Below are 18,161 nucleotides of genomic sequence, written 5' to 3' on the forward strand. Positions count from 1 at the left end.
CTTGTGAATTAGTGTCCATCTTGTGGTTTGCCATCTGTTTTTTGTAATTGGGTATCCAGATTTCTCTTTGACCGCTCACTGCAGGTGATGGTAGATGGCTCTCTGTCTTCTAACTTCTCCACTAATGCTGGTGTTCCTTGAGGTTCAGTTCTTTCTCACTTTCTTCTTGAAGTAGAAATCGTTTCCTTATTTAAAGTATTTATTAACACACAATTAAATAATCTGTAGTAAAGAAATCAACTTTACTAAATTAAGAAGGAAAGCAACTGTCTCTTTTCTTGTATATATCTTAATTACTAACCTCCCAATACAATGACATCAATGTCTTTGGCATCTCTGAGCTCAGCAGTCTTAGAGATTGTGCTGAGTTGGTGAAAATTTCATGAAGGCAGTATTGAGGAAATTAGCATACACAAAGTCCAGCTTATGTTCCCGTAAAAGTGCTTCTGAATTTTTCTTATCTCTCCCTACTCTCATGACTTGTTTTTACATAACTAATGTTCATGCCTGATTTATTAAGAAATTCTTAAAAATCTTGCAGGCTAATATCACATCACAGCATATTAACAACACAATATCATTAACATCACAATGTCATCTGCATATAATAACGATTTGATTTTTACATCTTACTAATCTTTGTCAGTAACTTACTTTTTTTAGCATTAGCATTAGTAGAGGCATACGATGCAAGAAAGCAAGCTTATGCAGCAACAGCAAAAAAAAAAAAAAAAAAACAACCCTCCCATTTCACCCCTCCATTCGTTCCAAATGCCTGTCCAGCTCAGCCTTAAATTTATTTAGACTATTAGCTTCCACAACAAAGGATGGAAGCCTGTTCCACCAATCAACTATGTGCTGGCTAAAGGCAAATGATCACCGCATATCCCCGGAGCAATATGGCCTTAGTTGCTAATGCTTCTAAAAACGAAATAACAACAACAACCACCTGCTCTAGTAAGTGCGTTATGGCCTTGCTGCCTTGCGCCATAAACAAACCTGCTCTAGCAGCTCTGTATCCTTCCTAAAATGAGGCCTCCAGATCTGTATACAGTACTCAAGATGTGGCTTGACCATTACTTTGTACAATGGAATAATCACCTCCTTATCCCTGTTAGCAGAATTCTTGTATATCATTGACAAAACCTCATGTGCTGTCCTGGCAGCCTGACTGCACAACTACCCCCAGGTCTTTTTTATTTTCCACTACCCTGACTAGTATCACACATTTGGTATATTAATCTGAGATTACTGCTACCTATTTGCATTTGTCAATATGAAACCTCAGTTGCCATTACTCTGCCCAACTGCCTAATTTTTTTAGATCTTGTTGTAGTAGCATACTGTCATTACTGCCATTATCCACCCTGCCAACCTTATCATCTGTAAACTTAGACATTAAGTCTGATATACCTTCATCAATAACATTAATAAATAAGAAAACAGCAATGGTCCCATGTGTCCTTTCTGTAAATTCTGCTCTCCATATTCAAATTGTGCATCCCTTATATCTGAGTGATACCACATCCCTGATATCCTCACAATGTCTGCATTTGATGCTTGACCAGCACTTCAAATTAAACAAATTTATTTACTGTGCTCCTAGCATTAGTGTATGTGCAAGTATACATGCACCTGTTCTTATTTCTGGTTACCCTAACAGAGCCCATTTATTTACCTGTTACATGACGACTCACAGCAGGCCCTGACACCCCCAGCACCTTGCATTCCAGGCTGCTGCATGTCTCATTAGAAATGGTGCAAGAATCACTTTCACCTCTGCCTGCAGCTATTTTTAATCTATTGATCTGTGTGTTCAGCAAACTAACAGTTTTCTGACCATCTAATGCTGTCTCAATAGCATAAGTAAATATTCTTGCACCCTTTCATTTTAAGCATATCCCATCCCTGTAGAAGCAGTCTCTCCTGTTAACAAGCATAGATCATGATGCGAAAAATTCTACCCTATGAGCTTTGTACAGTCTCTTTGGGGCTGAATTGATTGGCAGTGCTTTCATCATATACTCGATCCTATCATGCCTGGCAGAATTGCAGACACTCAAATGTAACACTAACTCAACTTTTCCTCAGCATTACTCTGTACTTGTTAAGTAAGTCAGATCTCCTGCTCTTAATGTCATTAGTGCTATTGTGTACAACAGTATCACCTTTTGTGCTCTTAAAAGATGATATCTGCTTTCAACATCAACTTTTGCCCCTGGCAGACATAGCCTGGTCCAATTCCACATATCCTTTTTGAACAATATATTTTCTTGTTTCCCCGACAATAGAGTCACCAATAATAGCTACCTCCTGTGGACCAGTGCATTCTTTCCTGGGGGTTGCTGCTGTATTGCCCGATGCTGAAGTGTGAGCTCTGGCATTGAGTTGGGCAGCTCGATGTCAACTGTTTTCAAATAAAGTTTTTATGATAGTCATCCCTTGATTTGCACGGGGGTGTTACGTTCTGGGAAAACACTGTGCAATGTGAAAAGTAGTCTATATGAAATAATGGAGTTCTGTTCTGGAACAAAAAAAAAAAAAAAAAAAATTAAATTGAAAAAAAAAACCCTTATTTATTTAATTACATTTTATAATTGTTTTCATTTATAAAAATGTACAAAAATTATGACTGGGAATACTGCTAGATTTTTAATCTGCATCTATTGGTTCTTCAGCACTGTCTTGCTGTGAAAAACTTGCAAGAGTAACCAGCCGACTGGGCTAGCCGGGTGGGTAAAGTGCCTGCCTGGCAACCCAAAGGTTGCGGGTTCGAATCCCGCCTTGGGCATGGATCAGAGTACTGCAAAAACGTTGGGAGGTGCATTATAGCCACAGAAGCCGATGCGCCAATAACTAACCAAAAAAAAAAAAAAAAAAAAAGAGTAACCAGTGCTTTTTGGACAAAAATTAGTTAAAGTTGTTTGTTTAGCAGCAGCACTTTGTTTTTCTCTGTATAATTCTTCATAAGGAGTTAAGTCTAATGATAGACTTCTACGAATGCTGACCTGCTAGCATCCTGTTTTTCTTCCAACTTGTGTATTAATGATCTTGGTAAACCACCTCCTACCATTCCAAGTATGTTCCATTCAGTGCCTCCTGTTGTCTTCCATCAAAAGGGTGTCAGAAGGATTTTGAACAATCTTGATACTAAGAAAGTTCCAGGTCCTGATGGTATTTCTCTATTTGTTCTCAAAACCTGTGCTCCTGAACTTACTCTTGTTCTGTGTCACCTTTTTTCACCTTCTTATTCCAAAGATGTTTTCCCTTTTGCCTGGAAATTTGCTCATATTCAGCCAGTTCCCAAAAAAGATGACAAATTCCTCCCATCCAGTTATCATCCCACTGCACTTACTTCTACTCTTTTTTAAAGTAATGGAGAAATCAATTAACTGCCAACTCAGACTTCTCGAAACCTTCTATCTGATCAACAGTCACCAGTATGGATTCTCTCAGTATCGATCCATTGGTGATATTCTGGCTTATGTTACCCATCTATGGACAAATTGAATGGAAAAGTTCGGTGAAACTCAAGTAGTTGCTCTTGACATTTCAAAGACTTTTGATTGTGTTTGGCATAAAGTTGTTCTAAATAAGTGTCCATCTTGTGGTTTGCCATCTGTTTTTTGTAATTGGGTATCCAGATTTCTCTTTGACCGCTCACTGCAGGTGATGGTAGATGGCTCTCTGTCTTCTAACTTCTCCACTAATGCTGGTGTTCCTTGAGGTTCAGTTCTTTCTCACTTTCTTCTTGAAGTAGAAATCGTTTCCTTATTTAAAGTATTTATTAACACACAATTAAATAATCTGTAGTAAAGAAATCAACTTTACTAAATTAAGAAGGAAAGCAACTGTCTCTTTTCTTGTATATATCTTAATTACTAACCTCCTAATACTTGGTCACAGTGTGGCACTTCTCCTGCCTCCATGTGGTGGAGCTGGTAATCCGGAGGGGAAAAGCTCTTCCTTCCAGGGCGAAATGGAGCGAACTGACTCCAATACCCAGGAATTCACTGGGTCGATAGACCCCGAATAGAACTGATCCAAGATATGAGGAATCTAGTTCTTTTGGAGATACTTCTAAGGCAACCAGAAAAGGCGATAGAAATGACTCTGTCTCAAAGAGATTAAAAACTGATGTTAAAGCTTTAAATTCTCCAACATATATTATTATACATTCAAACACTAAGAAAGTGATAGGCCAATTGTCACCCTTTCTCATACAAAAGACTCTTGAGAGTTATGTCAGCCCACCAAAAAATGTTAAAATATTAAAATCAGGTGTTGTTTTGGTAGAAACAGCCAAGGCTAAACACTCTGAAAGATTATTACAAATGACAACCTTTGCAGGAATACCAGTAACGGTATCCCCACACAATACATTAAATACCTCAAAAGGTGTCATTACAGAATGAGACCTTCTAAATGTGCCTGAAGAGGAAATTCAAGTTGAGCTTCAGGAACAAGGAGTCATCAGTGTTAAAAGAATTAAAATTAAAAAAGAAGGGATAATCACCCCCACCAGGAATCTGATACTCACTTTTAACACAGTGAAGCCACCCAGATCAGTAAAAGCAGGATACCTACACTGCAATATAAGACCATATATCCCAAATACTCTCCACTGTTTCAACTGTCAGAAGTTTGGTCACTCACAAACTGTATGTAGAGGAAAATTAACGTGTGCAAACTGTGGTTTTCAAGGACATGCCATTTCTATTTGCACAGCTGGAATAATAATAAAATAAATGCGTAAAAGAATACAAAAATACAAAGCAGAAAATGGAGTTTCATATCAAGAAGCTAAAAAGGCGATTGCAATAAACACAGCAAACAAACCGTTTTATCCACAGGTTACCACAATCAAAAAGACTCCGGAAATAAAATTGCCTAATTCAAAATGTTGTGGCACACAAACGGATGTTACAATTCCCCCAGGAGAATCCATCTCAGAATGGGTTCATGAGTTTTACAAACCATCTCCATCACAAAACCAACAAGAAAAAATGATCAATACACCTTTTTTTCCCACCAGATAATGCAGAAAGTGTAAGAAGAAAAATAAACAAAGAGAGGATAGGTAGTACAGGAAAAAATAATGCAGAACAAATGGACATAGAAGTAAGAAACCATGGAGAGGAACTAGGTCTCGAAATTTACGTTGAAGAAATGGATACAGGTAGACCCTATTTTTCAAAGAAAGACAAAACCAAGGTAGACAAAGTGAAAATAGCCCAAGGAATCAATCCAAGGAACCATCTAAACAGAAATGGCACGATCATCCAGTGGAACTGGATGATTGAGGTTTTCGCTCAAACATTAATAATGTTATAGACCTCATTACCCAGTACCATCCACTAAGCATCTGCCTACAAGAAACTTATTTAAAACCAGAAGACAACAGTATAATCAAAAATTATACCACATATAGAAAGGATCGCATAACGGATGGAACAACGCAAGGAGGAGTCGCAATATTAGTTATCAGACGTGTACCTTCCCAAACAATATCATTGAACACACCATTAGAAGCAGTCTCAGCTATCTAGCAATAAGCTTCAATATTACCATAGTCTCAATATATCTATCCCCTAATCAAGAATTCCGATTGAAAGATTTCGAAGAGCTGATCGAACTACCACCTCCATTCTGCATTTTAGGTGACCTAAATGGACATCACCCACTTTGGGGTGATCCCAGAAGGGAAAGCAAATTGAAAAATTAGTAGTTGAGAACAACCTAATGATTTTGAATGATAGCACACACACATATTTCCACCTTCCATCAAAAAGCAGCTCTGCAATAGACTTATCAATCTGTTCCCGATGTCACAATGGAGCATGCACGAGACTCCGTTGAGCAGCTACCACTACCCCATAATTTTGAAAATCATAAAGAAAACGGCATGCCAAACCAGTAGGCACCCGAAATGGAAAATACACGATGCAGATTGGGAAACATTTAGAACACTAGTCAAGTTAAACCGCAACATTATTAAACAAGAATCAATACAAGTATCAGTGGCTTATGTTACAGATAATATTCTTCAAGCTGAAAAAAAAAAAAAATCTTCTTCTAACATTAGAATATATCGAAAACTGTGGTGGAACAAAGAGTGCCAGAAAGCTAAAAAAGAGAGAAATAGAGCCTGGAACCTCTTTCACAAAAATCCAACAACAGACAATCTGCTACAATTCAAGAGAGCCAGAGTTAAGGTCAAGAAAGTGCAAAAAATCAGCAAAAAAGCAACTTGGATGAGATTCATATCCACTATAACCATTTCCACACCAGCTACCCTTATCTGGAAAAAAGATCAGAAAGATGACAAACAATTCTCAAATAAACCACTGTCCATTGCTAATTTGGAAAGGACAGTTGGTTACAAATACCTTAGATATTGTTAATGTGCTTGGTGAAAATTTTGCCAACACATCTGCTAACTGTGCATACTCGACTGCTTTCAAAATGTATAAGAATGAGGCTGAAAAAATAAAAATAAACTTTTCCAGTGTTCAATTCGAACAATACAACTTCCACTCACAATAGCAAAACTAAAACAAACTCTGCTACAGGTTGAAGGGCGCCTCCGTAGCCAGGTGGGCAAGAGTGGCAGTGCGTAGCACACGCTTCTTGATTAGACCAAGGTTCGAGCCCGTGACCACCAAATACGGAGGGTGCGGAAAGGTCGGGGAATGACCACCGCATATCCCCAGAGCAATGTGGCCTTAGTTGCTAATGCTCCTAAAAACCAAATAACAAAATAACAAGCTACAGGTTGAAACACAGCGCAGGTGATCCTGATGAAATGCATTATGCAATGATACAACAATTAGACGAACAATCCCAATTATTCCTGTTAGATCTAGTCAACAAGATATATCTTGAAAATTCTTTTCCAGACAAATTGGCACCACACAATAATACTAGCTTTCCCAAAACAGGGAAAGGACCTATCTGATCCACAGAACTATCACCCCATAGCTTTGACTAGCTGTTTAGGTAAGAGCTTAGAGTAAATGGTCGACAATAGACTAACATGGTATCTAGAAAATAATGATCGTCTCAACCCAGCACAATATGGCTTTCAGAAAAATCGCTGTACCTTAGATGTACTTATACAACTGGAAAATCAAGTAAGAAAAGCTTTTCTCAGAAAACAACATCAAGTCATGGTTAATTTTGATATCGAGAAGGCATATGATATCATGTGGCGCTATGGTATTCTTAGCAGGTTACATCAGCTTGGCCTTAGAGGATGTCTATCCCTCTACATATACAATTTCCTTAAGAATCGGACCTTCCAAGTTCGAATGAACGATACACTTTCCAAAACATATCAGGAAGAAGGGGTTCCTCTAGGATCTGTACTAAGTGCCACCTTTTTGCAGTCCACTTCAGCACAATAATAGAACAAATCCCAAACAACATCTTTACAACTGTTTATGCTGATGATTTCAGCATTTCTTATCAAGCGCAGCATATGAGGACAATAGAACAACAATTACAAATAGCCATAAACAGAGTTATAAAATGGACAGAAAGAAATGGATATAGAATTTCGGTACAAATGCATGTATACATTTCTGCAGGAAAAGGGATCTCCATCCTAACCCCGAACTCAGGCTGAAAGAACAGATCATCCCAGTTAAAAATAGTGTCTGTTTCTTAGGACTTGTTTTTAACAAAAAATTAACTTTTCTGGAGCATATCAGTCACACAAGAGTCCATTGTCTGAAGAAAATGAATATCTTAAAGCTCCTATCCGCTATATCCTGGGGAGCAGACAGGACATTCCTATTACATTTACATCACCTACTCATTTGGTCTAAACTAGACTATGGTGCCATAGTCTATGACTCAGCAAGACCTAGTGCCCTGAGATGGTTCGACTCAGTACATCACTGCACACTTCATTTAGCCCTTGGAGCTTTCCGTACCTCGCCTGTACACTGAGGCCCATGAACCTCCTTTGCAAATCAGAAGACAAAATCAATTACTTTCTTATGGCTAAAATAAAATCCTTACCAGGTCGCCCCCTGTGGAAAACTCTTTTTACATTGGAATGGGAACAACATTATCAACAACAACAAAGAATCAATAAACCTGCGAGTGTGAGATTAAAAACCTTCTTCTCAGTAGAGAGCTTAACCTGGTTAATATAATGTCACTGGCGAAGCAGTCTATACCACCATGGATGATCAGACAGCCTTCATGCGACTTCTCCTTCCACTTTTGGAGCAAACAAACCCTCTCTCATATAAACTATCAACAGCTGCATGCTGCTTATAAGGCACAATTTTCAGATCATTGCTTTCTATTTACAGATGGATCCAAAACTGAATCTCATGTGGGAGTGGCAGTTAACTTTTCTGACATCACGTTGGCCCAAAAACTTCCAAACGACTGCAGCATTTATACTGCAGAACTGCAAACCATTATGTTAGCACTAAACCAAATCGACTATTCAAGATTCCAAAACAGCATAATTTTCATAGACTCCCTTAGTTCCACGATGGCAATACAAAATATCAATTCTAACAAACATCCACTACAACAGAAAATTCAATACCAAGTATCAGAACTCCTTGAACAACGTCGTAACATTAGATTTTGCTGGATCCCAAGTCATGTTGGAATGCAGACAGAGCTGCTAAAGAAGCCAATAACATTTCTGCATCAGAATATATCCCTTTCTCAGACTACAAACAAGTTATCCATCACAGTGGGATACATCACTGGCAACAGCAATGGCAAGTACTAACCAATAAATTATCAGATTAAAAGTTTACTCCAACCATGGAAATTCAGCATACAGCAAAATAAACGTGATGAAGTGATACTTGTAAGATTAAGAATAGGACACACGCATTTCAGCCACTCATCTTTTCGAGGAGAGGATCCCACTCTATGTCCTATCTGTTACACACAACAAACAGTAGAACATGTACTGATTACTTGTCCAGCTTTTGCAGATGAGTGCTGAAACTGATTCAAAGAGTTAATCAAACATCACTTCCTCACTCTCAAAACCTTACTGGAAGATAGAAAAAATATAGTAGATGTTTTTCAGTTCCTTAAGAAAATAAATTACTACAATCAAATATGAAACCAAATATTATCTCTAAAGCTATAGTCACTCTGTGGCTCTTAAACTGTTAGCAGCAAAATATGAATAAGAACAAAACTGTTGTATAAAACCTACCAGGCGCATTTTAGCTGCAGTTCTTAAATCAATCAATCAATCAAGCTATCTATAGTTTTGCTGATGACAGTGCATTGCATTCCTCCTTCCAGTTTGAGAAACCTTGCCCTGCACAAACAGTTTCCACTTCTTGAATATTGAATACCAATTCTTTAAATGCTGATCTCCAGGTAATTCTTCAGTGGGATAAAGATAACTTAGTTGATTTCAATCCTTCTAAAACTCAGTCATGTCTTATTTCTTGCAAAAAGGATTCTTCTGCTTCTATGCTTATGTTCGATGACACTGATTTCTAGGCAAGATTATATATCCCTTTTGGGGATTACCCCGACTTCTGTACAAGTTCCCACATCTGTGGCGATGCTCCCAAAACCTCTCTAACACTTCTAGATTAAAAGGGAGCAGTTAGGTTAATTACTGATTCTCGGTAACAGAGTCTCTCCACTCTCTCTGTCTCAATTAGGTTCTGTTTCTGCTGCATGCTTTTTCTATAGATACTTCCATGGGTGCTGTTTTCTGAATTGGCTTCTATAATTCCTGCTCTCTTTCAAAGCAGTCCAAACACATGCCACAACCAGTCAACATCCTTTTACTGTCCAACTTCAAACTGATAGAACCACCTTTTCTTCTGCCTCGTTTATTCATTCAGTATCCATTTTCTAGAGCAACCTTCCTTCATGCGTATTTCTTGAAAATTACAATCTGCAGAAATTCAAGTATAATGTCAACAAGTATCTTCTCAACCTTCAGCCCATGCATGGTACTAAATACTATAGGATCTAATGCCTCTTGTGCTTTGGGTTTTCATAAAAGAAAGCAGATGAATTAAAATTGCAATTGAAGTTTAAAATTGATAAATGCAAAGTACTGCATTTGTATAGCAGCATTCTCAGAATATCATATCAATTGTGTGGTACTATGCTCATGGTAGTGGAGAGTGATAAAGACTTGGGGTTAGTCATGCAGTCAGACATGAAGTTCTCTGAGTAGTGCAGATGGGCTTCTAGGAGAGCTTATAGGGTTTTGTCAATGGTATACAGGAATTTTACATGTAGATAAGGAAGTGATTATTCCATATGATTCATATTGAAAAGGCGCCTCCATAGCCAGGTGGGCAGGAGCAGCAGTGCATAGCACATGCTTCTTGATTAGACCGGGCCACCAAATATGGAGGATGCAGAAAGGTCAGGGAATGACCACTGCATATTCCCGGAGCAATATGGCCTTAGTTGCTAATGCTCCTAAAAACCAAATAACAAACATATTGAAAACAGTATTGTATTCAGGTCTGGAGTCCTCATTTTAGGAAGGATGTGGATTTGTTGGAACGGGTTCTAAGAAAAGAAGTGGGAATAGTGAGGGGGTAAGGGTATTCTTGCTGGGAAAGGCTTTAGTTTTACAAATTACAGTGTCTGAATTCTAGGAAACTGGAAGGAGATCTGATTGAGGTGTTTAGGCTTTGAATCTATTGAGTGAACTCAGTGCTTATGGTATCCCGCCTTTTGCGCAGACTGTATCCATTCACTTTGTGAGTAACCCATGGCTTTAAATCTGAAACAGATGCTTTATTGTGGGGTGATACTTCAAATTCATTTTCTTTACGTTAAGCAGGAATATAAACAGTATTTCAAGATACTCATTGTGATGACTAAGTCCACTGTAAGGGACTGTGTGTAGCTGCAGCAGTGAAATCTGGATTTGAAGATCTATGATCTCAAAGTGATTCAAACTGCCAAGATTGCCATTTCCAGACCACTACTTTATTCCCCTCTTGTGATTTTTTTCTGTGACATTATCTTAAAGAGCAGGCATTTGTGAACAGTCTATACTAATTGAAGAACCAGAGGACACTGTCACCAAGATAATTATAGTCATTTACCAGAACTTGCTTCATTATATCACTGAAATATGTGACATTGGGCATGTTATTGACTTTAAGCTATGTAGCAGAGATTTGTGGGCACTTCCATATCTCTTATAATGCATTTTGAACTTATTCAACAGCTTTACAAATTAGCCAAATTATGTTTTTCATGCAACCAGAGATACATGCAGCTGTATCTCTGGTTTGGTGACTTTCAGTTCAAAGTAGTTCAAGGATCAAATCTATGCTATTTTAGCTGCAACCTGATCCTGTGTCCCCTCTCAAGGTTATCAGTTATAATTAATAACTGTTTCCTTAAACAGTTATTATTAATGCTATGAGTAAATGTTCTTGCACCTCTTTTGTTCAAGTGTATCGCATTTCTAAAAAAGCAATCCTTTTTGTCACCTAGTAGTATGGGTCACTCCGAGAAAAATTCCCTCTACAAGCCTTGCACAATCTTTCTATGTTAAGAGTTATCATTAGCACTGTAATGATCACTCCTTTTCTGCTTCCACAAGCTGCACATGAAATTTTATCTCGGTTACTTTATACTTATACCTTGTGTATATATATATATTTATTATAGGATGCTTTTAGAAATTAAAAATATATATGTGTATGTTTTCAGATTCCTCAAATACATTTTTAAATGACTCCTGTGGCACTTCTTTTTTTTTTTTTTTTTTGCCTCCTTAATATAATTTTATATTAGTTTGGAAAATTATAGTTATGTAGTTCTTGGTGTGAATAGATTTGTGGTTCACTTTTTGAAGTTGTTACCAAAGTGTACTGCATGATGTGATTGGCATTATTTTAAATATCATGATTTAGTTGTGGTAAGAATGTGCTGTTTATTTTGAACAAAACAAACTTTCTTTTCTATTTGTGTGCAAAAAGTAATGAATATAAAATAGAAATTCTTGTGATAATAATGAGTCCATGTTTGTTTGTGGATATTGCATAGTATGGCATCACATAAAAATGTATAGTTTTTGTGCTCTGTGTTTTAATGTCAGAATTGTTTTTATAATTTTAGAAATGTTTACGATGCTTTCTCTGTGGTGGGATAGGACACATAGCAGAAAGATGTCGCAGTGCAGTTTGTGTGAGATGTATGGGATATGGACATCATATTCATACATGTGTCATTGGCCAAGGAGAATTGTCTCGAGTATGTTCTCTATGTTTTATGCCAGGACATTTTAGTGAGGTGAGAATTTTGTTAATAAAGGTTTTTTTATATATACAGGTAGTTCTTGACTTTACAAGTTAATTCGTTCCTACCTCGCACTCATAAAGCGGGAATTTTTTCACATAGATATACGGTTAAAAATAGGGTTACGTTTTCAACAATGAAATTAATTAGCTAATTAGTTTGTTTAAACAATGATTGATTTATCCAAAGAAATAAAAATGTAGCCTGTAAAATCAAGCAAATTATAATAATAGAGAAATTATTTACGACTTACAGATGTTAAAGAATGTTTATTGGCGCCTCTGCAGCCAGGTAGGCAGGAGCAGCAGTGCATAGCACATGGTTCCTGATTAGACCGGGGTTCGAACCCGTGACCACCAAATACGGAGGATGCAGAAAGGTCAGGGAATGACTACCGCATATCCCCGGAGCAATATGGCCTTAGTTGCTAATGCTCCTAAAAAAAAAAAAAAAACAAATAACAAAAATAACAAGAATGTTTATTCTTCATCGTCGACTAAATGCACACTCGTTGATCACTCATTATTGGCTCTGCACTCGTTGGTTTGTTGCACAAGGAGTCGTCTTCTTCAGAAATGTTTCAAGAGGCATTTTTTTCAGGATAATCTCTTTTAATTATAAATTTCAGGATTGCATGATAAGCATTTTTTAATGGCACACACAAATCGCAACTAACACGATTCGCGTGGAGTAACAAGTTTATGAAGCTTAAAAAAAAAAAAGAATGAAGAGAAGATTCTGAAAAATTATTTGTTTTTTATATGATTGAAGATTTCAGTAAAGGGGAAACGTGTTTCACCATAATAACGTAAAAAACTACACAATTCCAGCTATCAGTATTTTCACAAATGCAAGAAGATCGAGTTTACTACCTGTTTGTAATTGCTTGCAGTAACAGAAAATACCCAATAAACCGGAAAGTGCAAATTGTTTTTATTGTTTTATGGCCGTGACCTCCAGAAATGTGCTTTAGAAAAATGTCACAAAGGCGTTTAATATTGATTCTTATAACAGAACATATGATAACGACGAAAGTGTAGTGCATTTTAATTATGTGAATTGGTAACTAATACAATTTACAAACCATGCTCACGACCTTTTATATGGCCTTAAGGTTATGCTCTTGACCTTAAAAATGACATTTTAGAGAGATAAATAGCTTAGTTATACAGCGAAAATTTCAACATCCGAGATCTTGAAACGAATTACCAAAGAAACATGTTATTAGGTTCACATTACGATATTTTAATGATACGATGGTGTCTCTGGAACAGATTAATATCATAAATCTGGGTACACTGTATTGTATAGCTACGCATGTGGTTTGAAATGTGGTATTTATGAATGTTTAACATTAAATTTTTGCAATTAATGTTTATATTTTCAGTTTTGTTGATGCTTGATACTTGGGGGGGTGGGGGAAAACTCGTAAACCTGAGAACTTGTAAAGCGAGAACTGCCTGTACAAATATTTTTACAGAAAATGGCTGTTTTTGTACTTTAAAGTATTACATTATATAAAGTTGGTCTTTAAAGCAATAGTTTCAACCAGCAGGTCACAAGTGCAAAGGGTTCTTGAAGGATTGTTGTATGGTGTATCTTATTAAACTAAAACTACAAAGTAGTATAGAAAAATCTAAGTGAAGAAGGGAATTAAACTTGTTATGGCCATTAAAGAAGTTGATGAATGGATCATGTTTTGATCATTCAAAACAGAGTCGACAGAAGTAAATGTTTGAGAAACACTGCTTTAAAGCAGGGCTGGGGAGTAGTGGTGATTTTGGGGTTACTCCTTGTTCTACTCCGGAGTAAGATATTTTTCTTAATGTTACTCCTATTCCTATTATACTCCTCAATAAAAAATATTTTGTCATATGGTAATCACTATTCAGAATTCAAATGGCTGTAGCTATATTTTTTTTATTTAATGCAAATTTGAAATTACACAGTATATTTGATACAAACATTATTTATTCAATACAATGCACTAATACGCTAATTTTTAATTTTATTTAATACAAAAAGAGCAAAAAACTAGTAAAAACTAAAACTAAACTATACATTGTCTTTTAGTTTGAGTTAGTTCTCAAAAACAGTATGGACTCAATCAAATCTTCTTTTATCGAAGCACGTAAATCAGATTTTATTATTTTGAGTGCTGAAAACAGCCTTTCAACACTGACTTGGGTGGGTGGTAGAGCAGTAATGCAAAAGGCTGCATCTTGAACTATTAGTGGATATGTTTTTATTGCATCTATCACTTGTAACTTTGATGTACAACCTACTTTCTCCACTAAAGTTAAAGCTTGATAGAAATCAAAGCAGAACGTCTTGTAACTGGTTGCTTCCAGCGCTGCAGCTTCTCCTTTGTTGGTATTTGTATTACTAGCTTGAATGCGTCTCTTTTTTATTTTTTCTTGGTAATCAAGCTGTTTTTTCAAAATCACATTCATCAAATTCTGAACTAGAAGAAGGTGATGTGTCAAGCTTGGGGGAGGCCACATAATCTTCTTGCTTTAATCCTGTTATTTTTTCACTTAAATCAAGTAGTGCAGCTTTTCTTCTGGCTACCTGATCCTCTGATAGCAAAATTCTGTAATTTGAATCAACATAAATTGCTGGCGATAAGATATCATTTTCTATTAAATTATTTCTCTGTGCTCCATAGACTGTTTGATTCCATCAGCAATGAGACCACCAATTTGGGAAAACTTGAAGATTAGACTTTTCCATTCTTTGTAGAATGATCTAGGTGTTAAGTAAGACTCTTGGAACTTTAAAGTCGCATTATATGGGTGGCAAAGTAATCTTTCAAGCTGCTCAACTTCTTCCCATTCATGATCAGATAAAGTTATTTCAGGATTTGCCATATCAATAAATAGAGGCTTTAATTCCAAAAGATGTTTGATCATTAAATAAACACTGCCCCATCTAGTAGCTTGATCAATTAGAGCTTTTCCGCAGCACCTCTTCAGAATAGCATCAGTCTTGGGGGGATCGAGCAGCTACAGCAACCTGGTGCAACTTACTTATGAGATTATCTGCATGAGCTCCTTTGAGACCATCACGGATTGCAAGCTGTAAAGTATGCACACCACACCTCATATGTTGTATGTTGACGTTGGGGAAAGTGAAACCGATGAAATTGTTTGCAATAGCATCCAAGGTCTTGTCTAAGTACTCATCTTCATCTAAATCACTGTACACACAGCTTTCTCCTCATATTCAAAAACGTATGAGAACACTTAGTTAAAACTAAGTGTTCTCATACGTTTTCCTCATTAAGCTTCTCAACAGTTTTTATCATGTTCGATGCATTGTCTGTAACTATTATCAAGATATTTTCCTTCTTAATTCCAAAATCTTTGAGCACATTTTCAATCAATTTGCAAACCTGTTCGCGTGTATGTTGTGCTTTGGTATCTTTAAGTGCTAAAGTATGTATTATTGTTTCTTTATTTTCATTCACAAACTGGACATTTATTCCAAAATAATTTACCCGTTGATGGGTGCATGCATCCATCTTCAGATGAATATACTTCTTCCTGATAGTTTCCTTACCATTTGTACCAGTCAAATAAGGACAAATTGAAATTGCCCATAATAAGACATTCACACTTGCCCACCTATTCCATTTGCAGAGGCTCTCATCATAATATTCACAATCTTTTGGTCTGTAGATTACTCTCACCCTCTTTATACCCTTTCTTTCAACTACCTCACCACACAGATTCTGTACTAGCATGTGTAACTTCTGTATCTGAGAAACTTTTGTCATGTTCAGTCTGCTTTTGATAAGAAGCATAAGCCCACCACTGCTTTTATCTTTCTTATCCTTCCTGAATACATTGTACACACCATACTTGACTTTGTCATCTCCTGTTTCTGGGTGACAGCGTTCCTGCTATCAGTGTTAGTTGCCCTAATAAGTAGTTCATAATTACTCATTTTATTGAAGATTAGCATTAGTAGAGGCATTTGATGCAAGAAAGCAAGCTTATGCAGCATCAGCCAAAAAAAAAAAAAAAAAAACCCACTTCCACTTCACCCCTCTGTTCGTTCAAAATACCTGTCCAGCTGAGCCTTAAACTTATTTAGGCTATCAACCTCCACCACAAGGGATGGCAGTCTGTTCCACCAACCAACCACCCGCTGGCTAAAGGCAAATTTCCGCACGGCTATCCTACATCTGTCTTTCCTCAATTTGAATTTTGCCCTCTCAGGTGATTTTTCTGAGCTAGAGGAAGAATCCCATCAGCATTGAGCATGCTTAAACCATTCAAGGCTTTATACACCTCTATCAGATCACCTCGCTGGTGCCTAGTCTCCAGACACTGTAATTTGCAAAACTTAAGCCTTTCTTCGTAAGAGCACCCCTTTGTTCCATTCACTAATCTTTCCTTTGACGTTACCAATATGCACAGTTAAAACTAAGTGTTCTCATACGTTTTATAACCTTGACACACCCCTTGAAGTTATTTAATCTTGTTTCCTTATCATTATCTTTTTGTTTTATCGAAACATCACTATCATACTCCTACATTCTGCTAATATTGGCTATTATAGCAACAAGCAAGAACTCATGAGATGTGTGCAAGTGTTACTTTGACCCATATCATCAGGTAAACATATTTATATTACCCCTTCCCCAACTATCAGTTTCCTTGAACTGTTAAGGTATTCTCATTTTTATGGCAAAAACTCTTGCCACCATTGTTCATATGTATGTTGTCTCTACAGAATAGATTCCTTCTACCTACAAGTGCAGGCCATACTGTTAAAAAAATTTCCCCCAAATACATTGCAGAATCCCTCAGATCTTGAGTTAATCCACACGGCTTTTAGCATATAGTCTCTCTTATCGTGCTGGGGCACAATTGCAGAGACATGCACATTCTGACCTAACTTGTGGCATTTTCCAGCATGGTTCTCTATTTATCCGAGAGATATCAGTTTGTGTGGATTTAATATTATTAGTCCCTGTGAATTTTAATGATCTCTTCCCCCCAGCCCTTAAAATCTGAAAATCTGTTGGTGACATCATTGCTGCTTCTTGCAGATACACCCTGGTTCTAGTCTACCTCTCCTTAGTTCAAAAAAATGCTACTTCCTTCCCTGACAATGGAATCTCCCAATAAAATTAAATACTCTTGAACTGGAGTAGTGCGCACTTGATTATTCCGTTTTGTGGTGTGAATCAGGTACATCACCTGGCAGATTACTAGAATCTTAAGTCCCTGAACCAATTTTTAATTTGAGATTGGAATTGCCTATGGCCATTTCCATTTGAGACACAATATCCTTAGAAGAAATATTCATTATGGGTATCATAACAACCAAATTTTTTCAAAATATCACAGAAAGTAACTTTTATCAAAATTAAATTTACAATATATTAAAAAAAAAAAAAGCAAAAATTAATCTACTGAATTTTTTTTAACCAAATTGCTAATCCTTTGGTCTTTAATCCACCCATCCACAGAGCAAAGAGAGAAACATCCCATCCACTTACTGCAATGGCATACACTTTAAATAATAGCAGTATTTTTTATTTAGAATAGTGCAATGCCAAGGCAGCTCATGGCAAAACGCTTCAACAATATGAGATCAGTGCATGAAGTGGCTAGCTTAATTTGTACAGTAATGTTAAAATTTAGATTAAAAACTACTGCACTATATCTGTGAATGAGTATACATTCACAGAAATCTTGAAAAATAGTTTTTTCTTCATATTGTAATAGTGAACATTGCTCTCACATTATCAACTTTATTTCATGTATGTAAACTCTACTATTTATTACATATCATTAGCTTTTGAAATTATTATAAAATGCAATCAGAAGTTCGTGTGTGTGTGTGCGTGTGCGTGCGTGCGT

At 36.7% G+C, this 18,161-nt stretch overlaps 1 protein-coding gene across 1 annotated transcript in view; it reads left to right on the forward strand.

Annotated features, from left to right (window-relative positions):
- LOC150083486 (zinc finger CCHC domain-containing protein 7-like) overlaps positions 1–18,161 on the forward strand; it is a 98,307-nt gene that overhangs the window by 32,122 nt on the left and 48,024 nt on the right. Inside the window, exon 4 of the mRNA XM_090377314.1 lies at positions 12,106–12,279. Within this exon, the coding sequence (XP_090233440.1) occupies positions 12,106–12,279 (174 nt within the window). The remainder of the gene's footprint in view (positions 1–12,105; positions 12,280–18,161) is intronic.

The sequence above is a fragment of the Mastigoproctus giganteus genome, chromosome 7 (assembly GCF_048544385.1).
Source record: "Mastigoproctus giganteus isolate SK-2022 chromosome 7, ASM4854438v1, whole genome shotgun sequence".
In the NCBI taxonomy this organism is placed as follows: Eukaryota; Metazoa; Arthropoda; class Arachnida; order Uropygi; family Thelyphonidae; genus Mastigoproctus; species Mastigoproctus giganteus.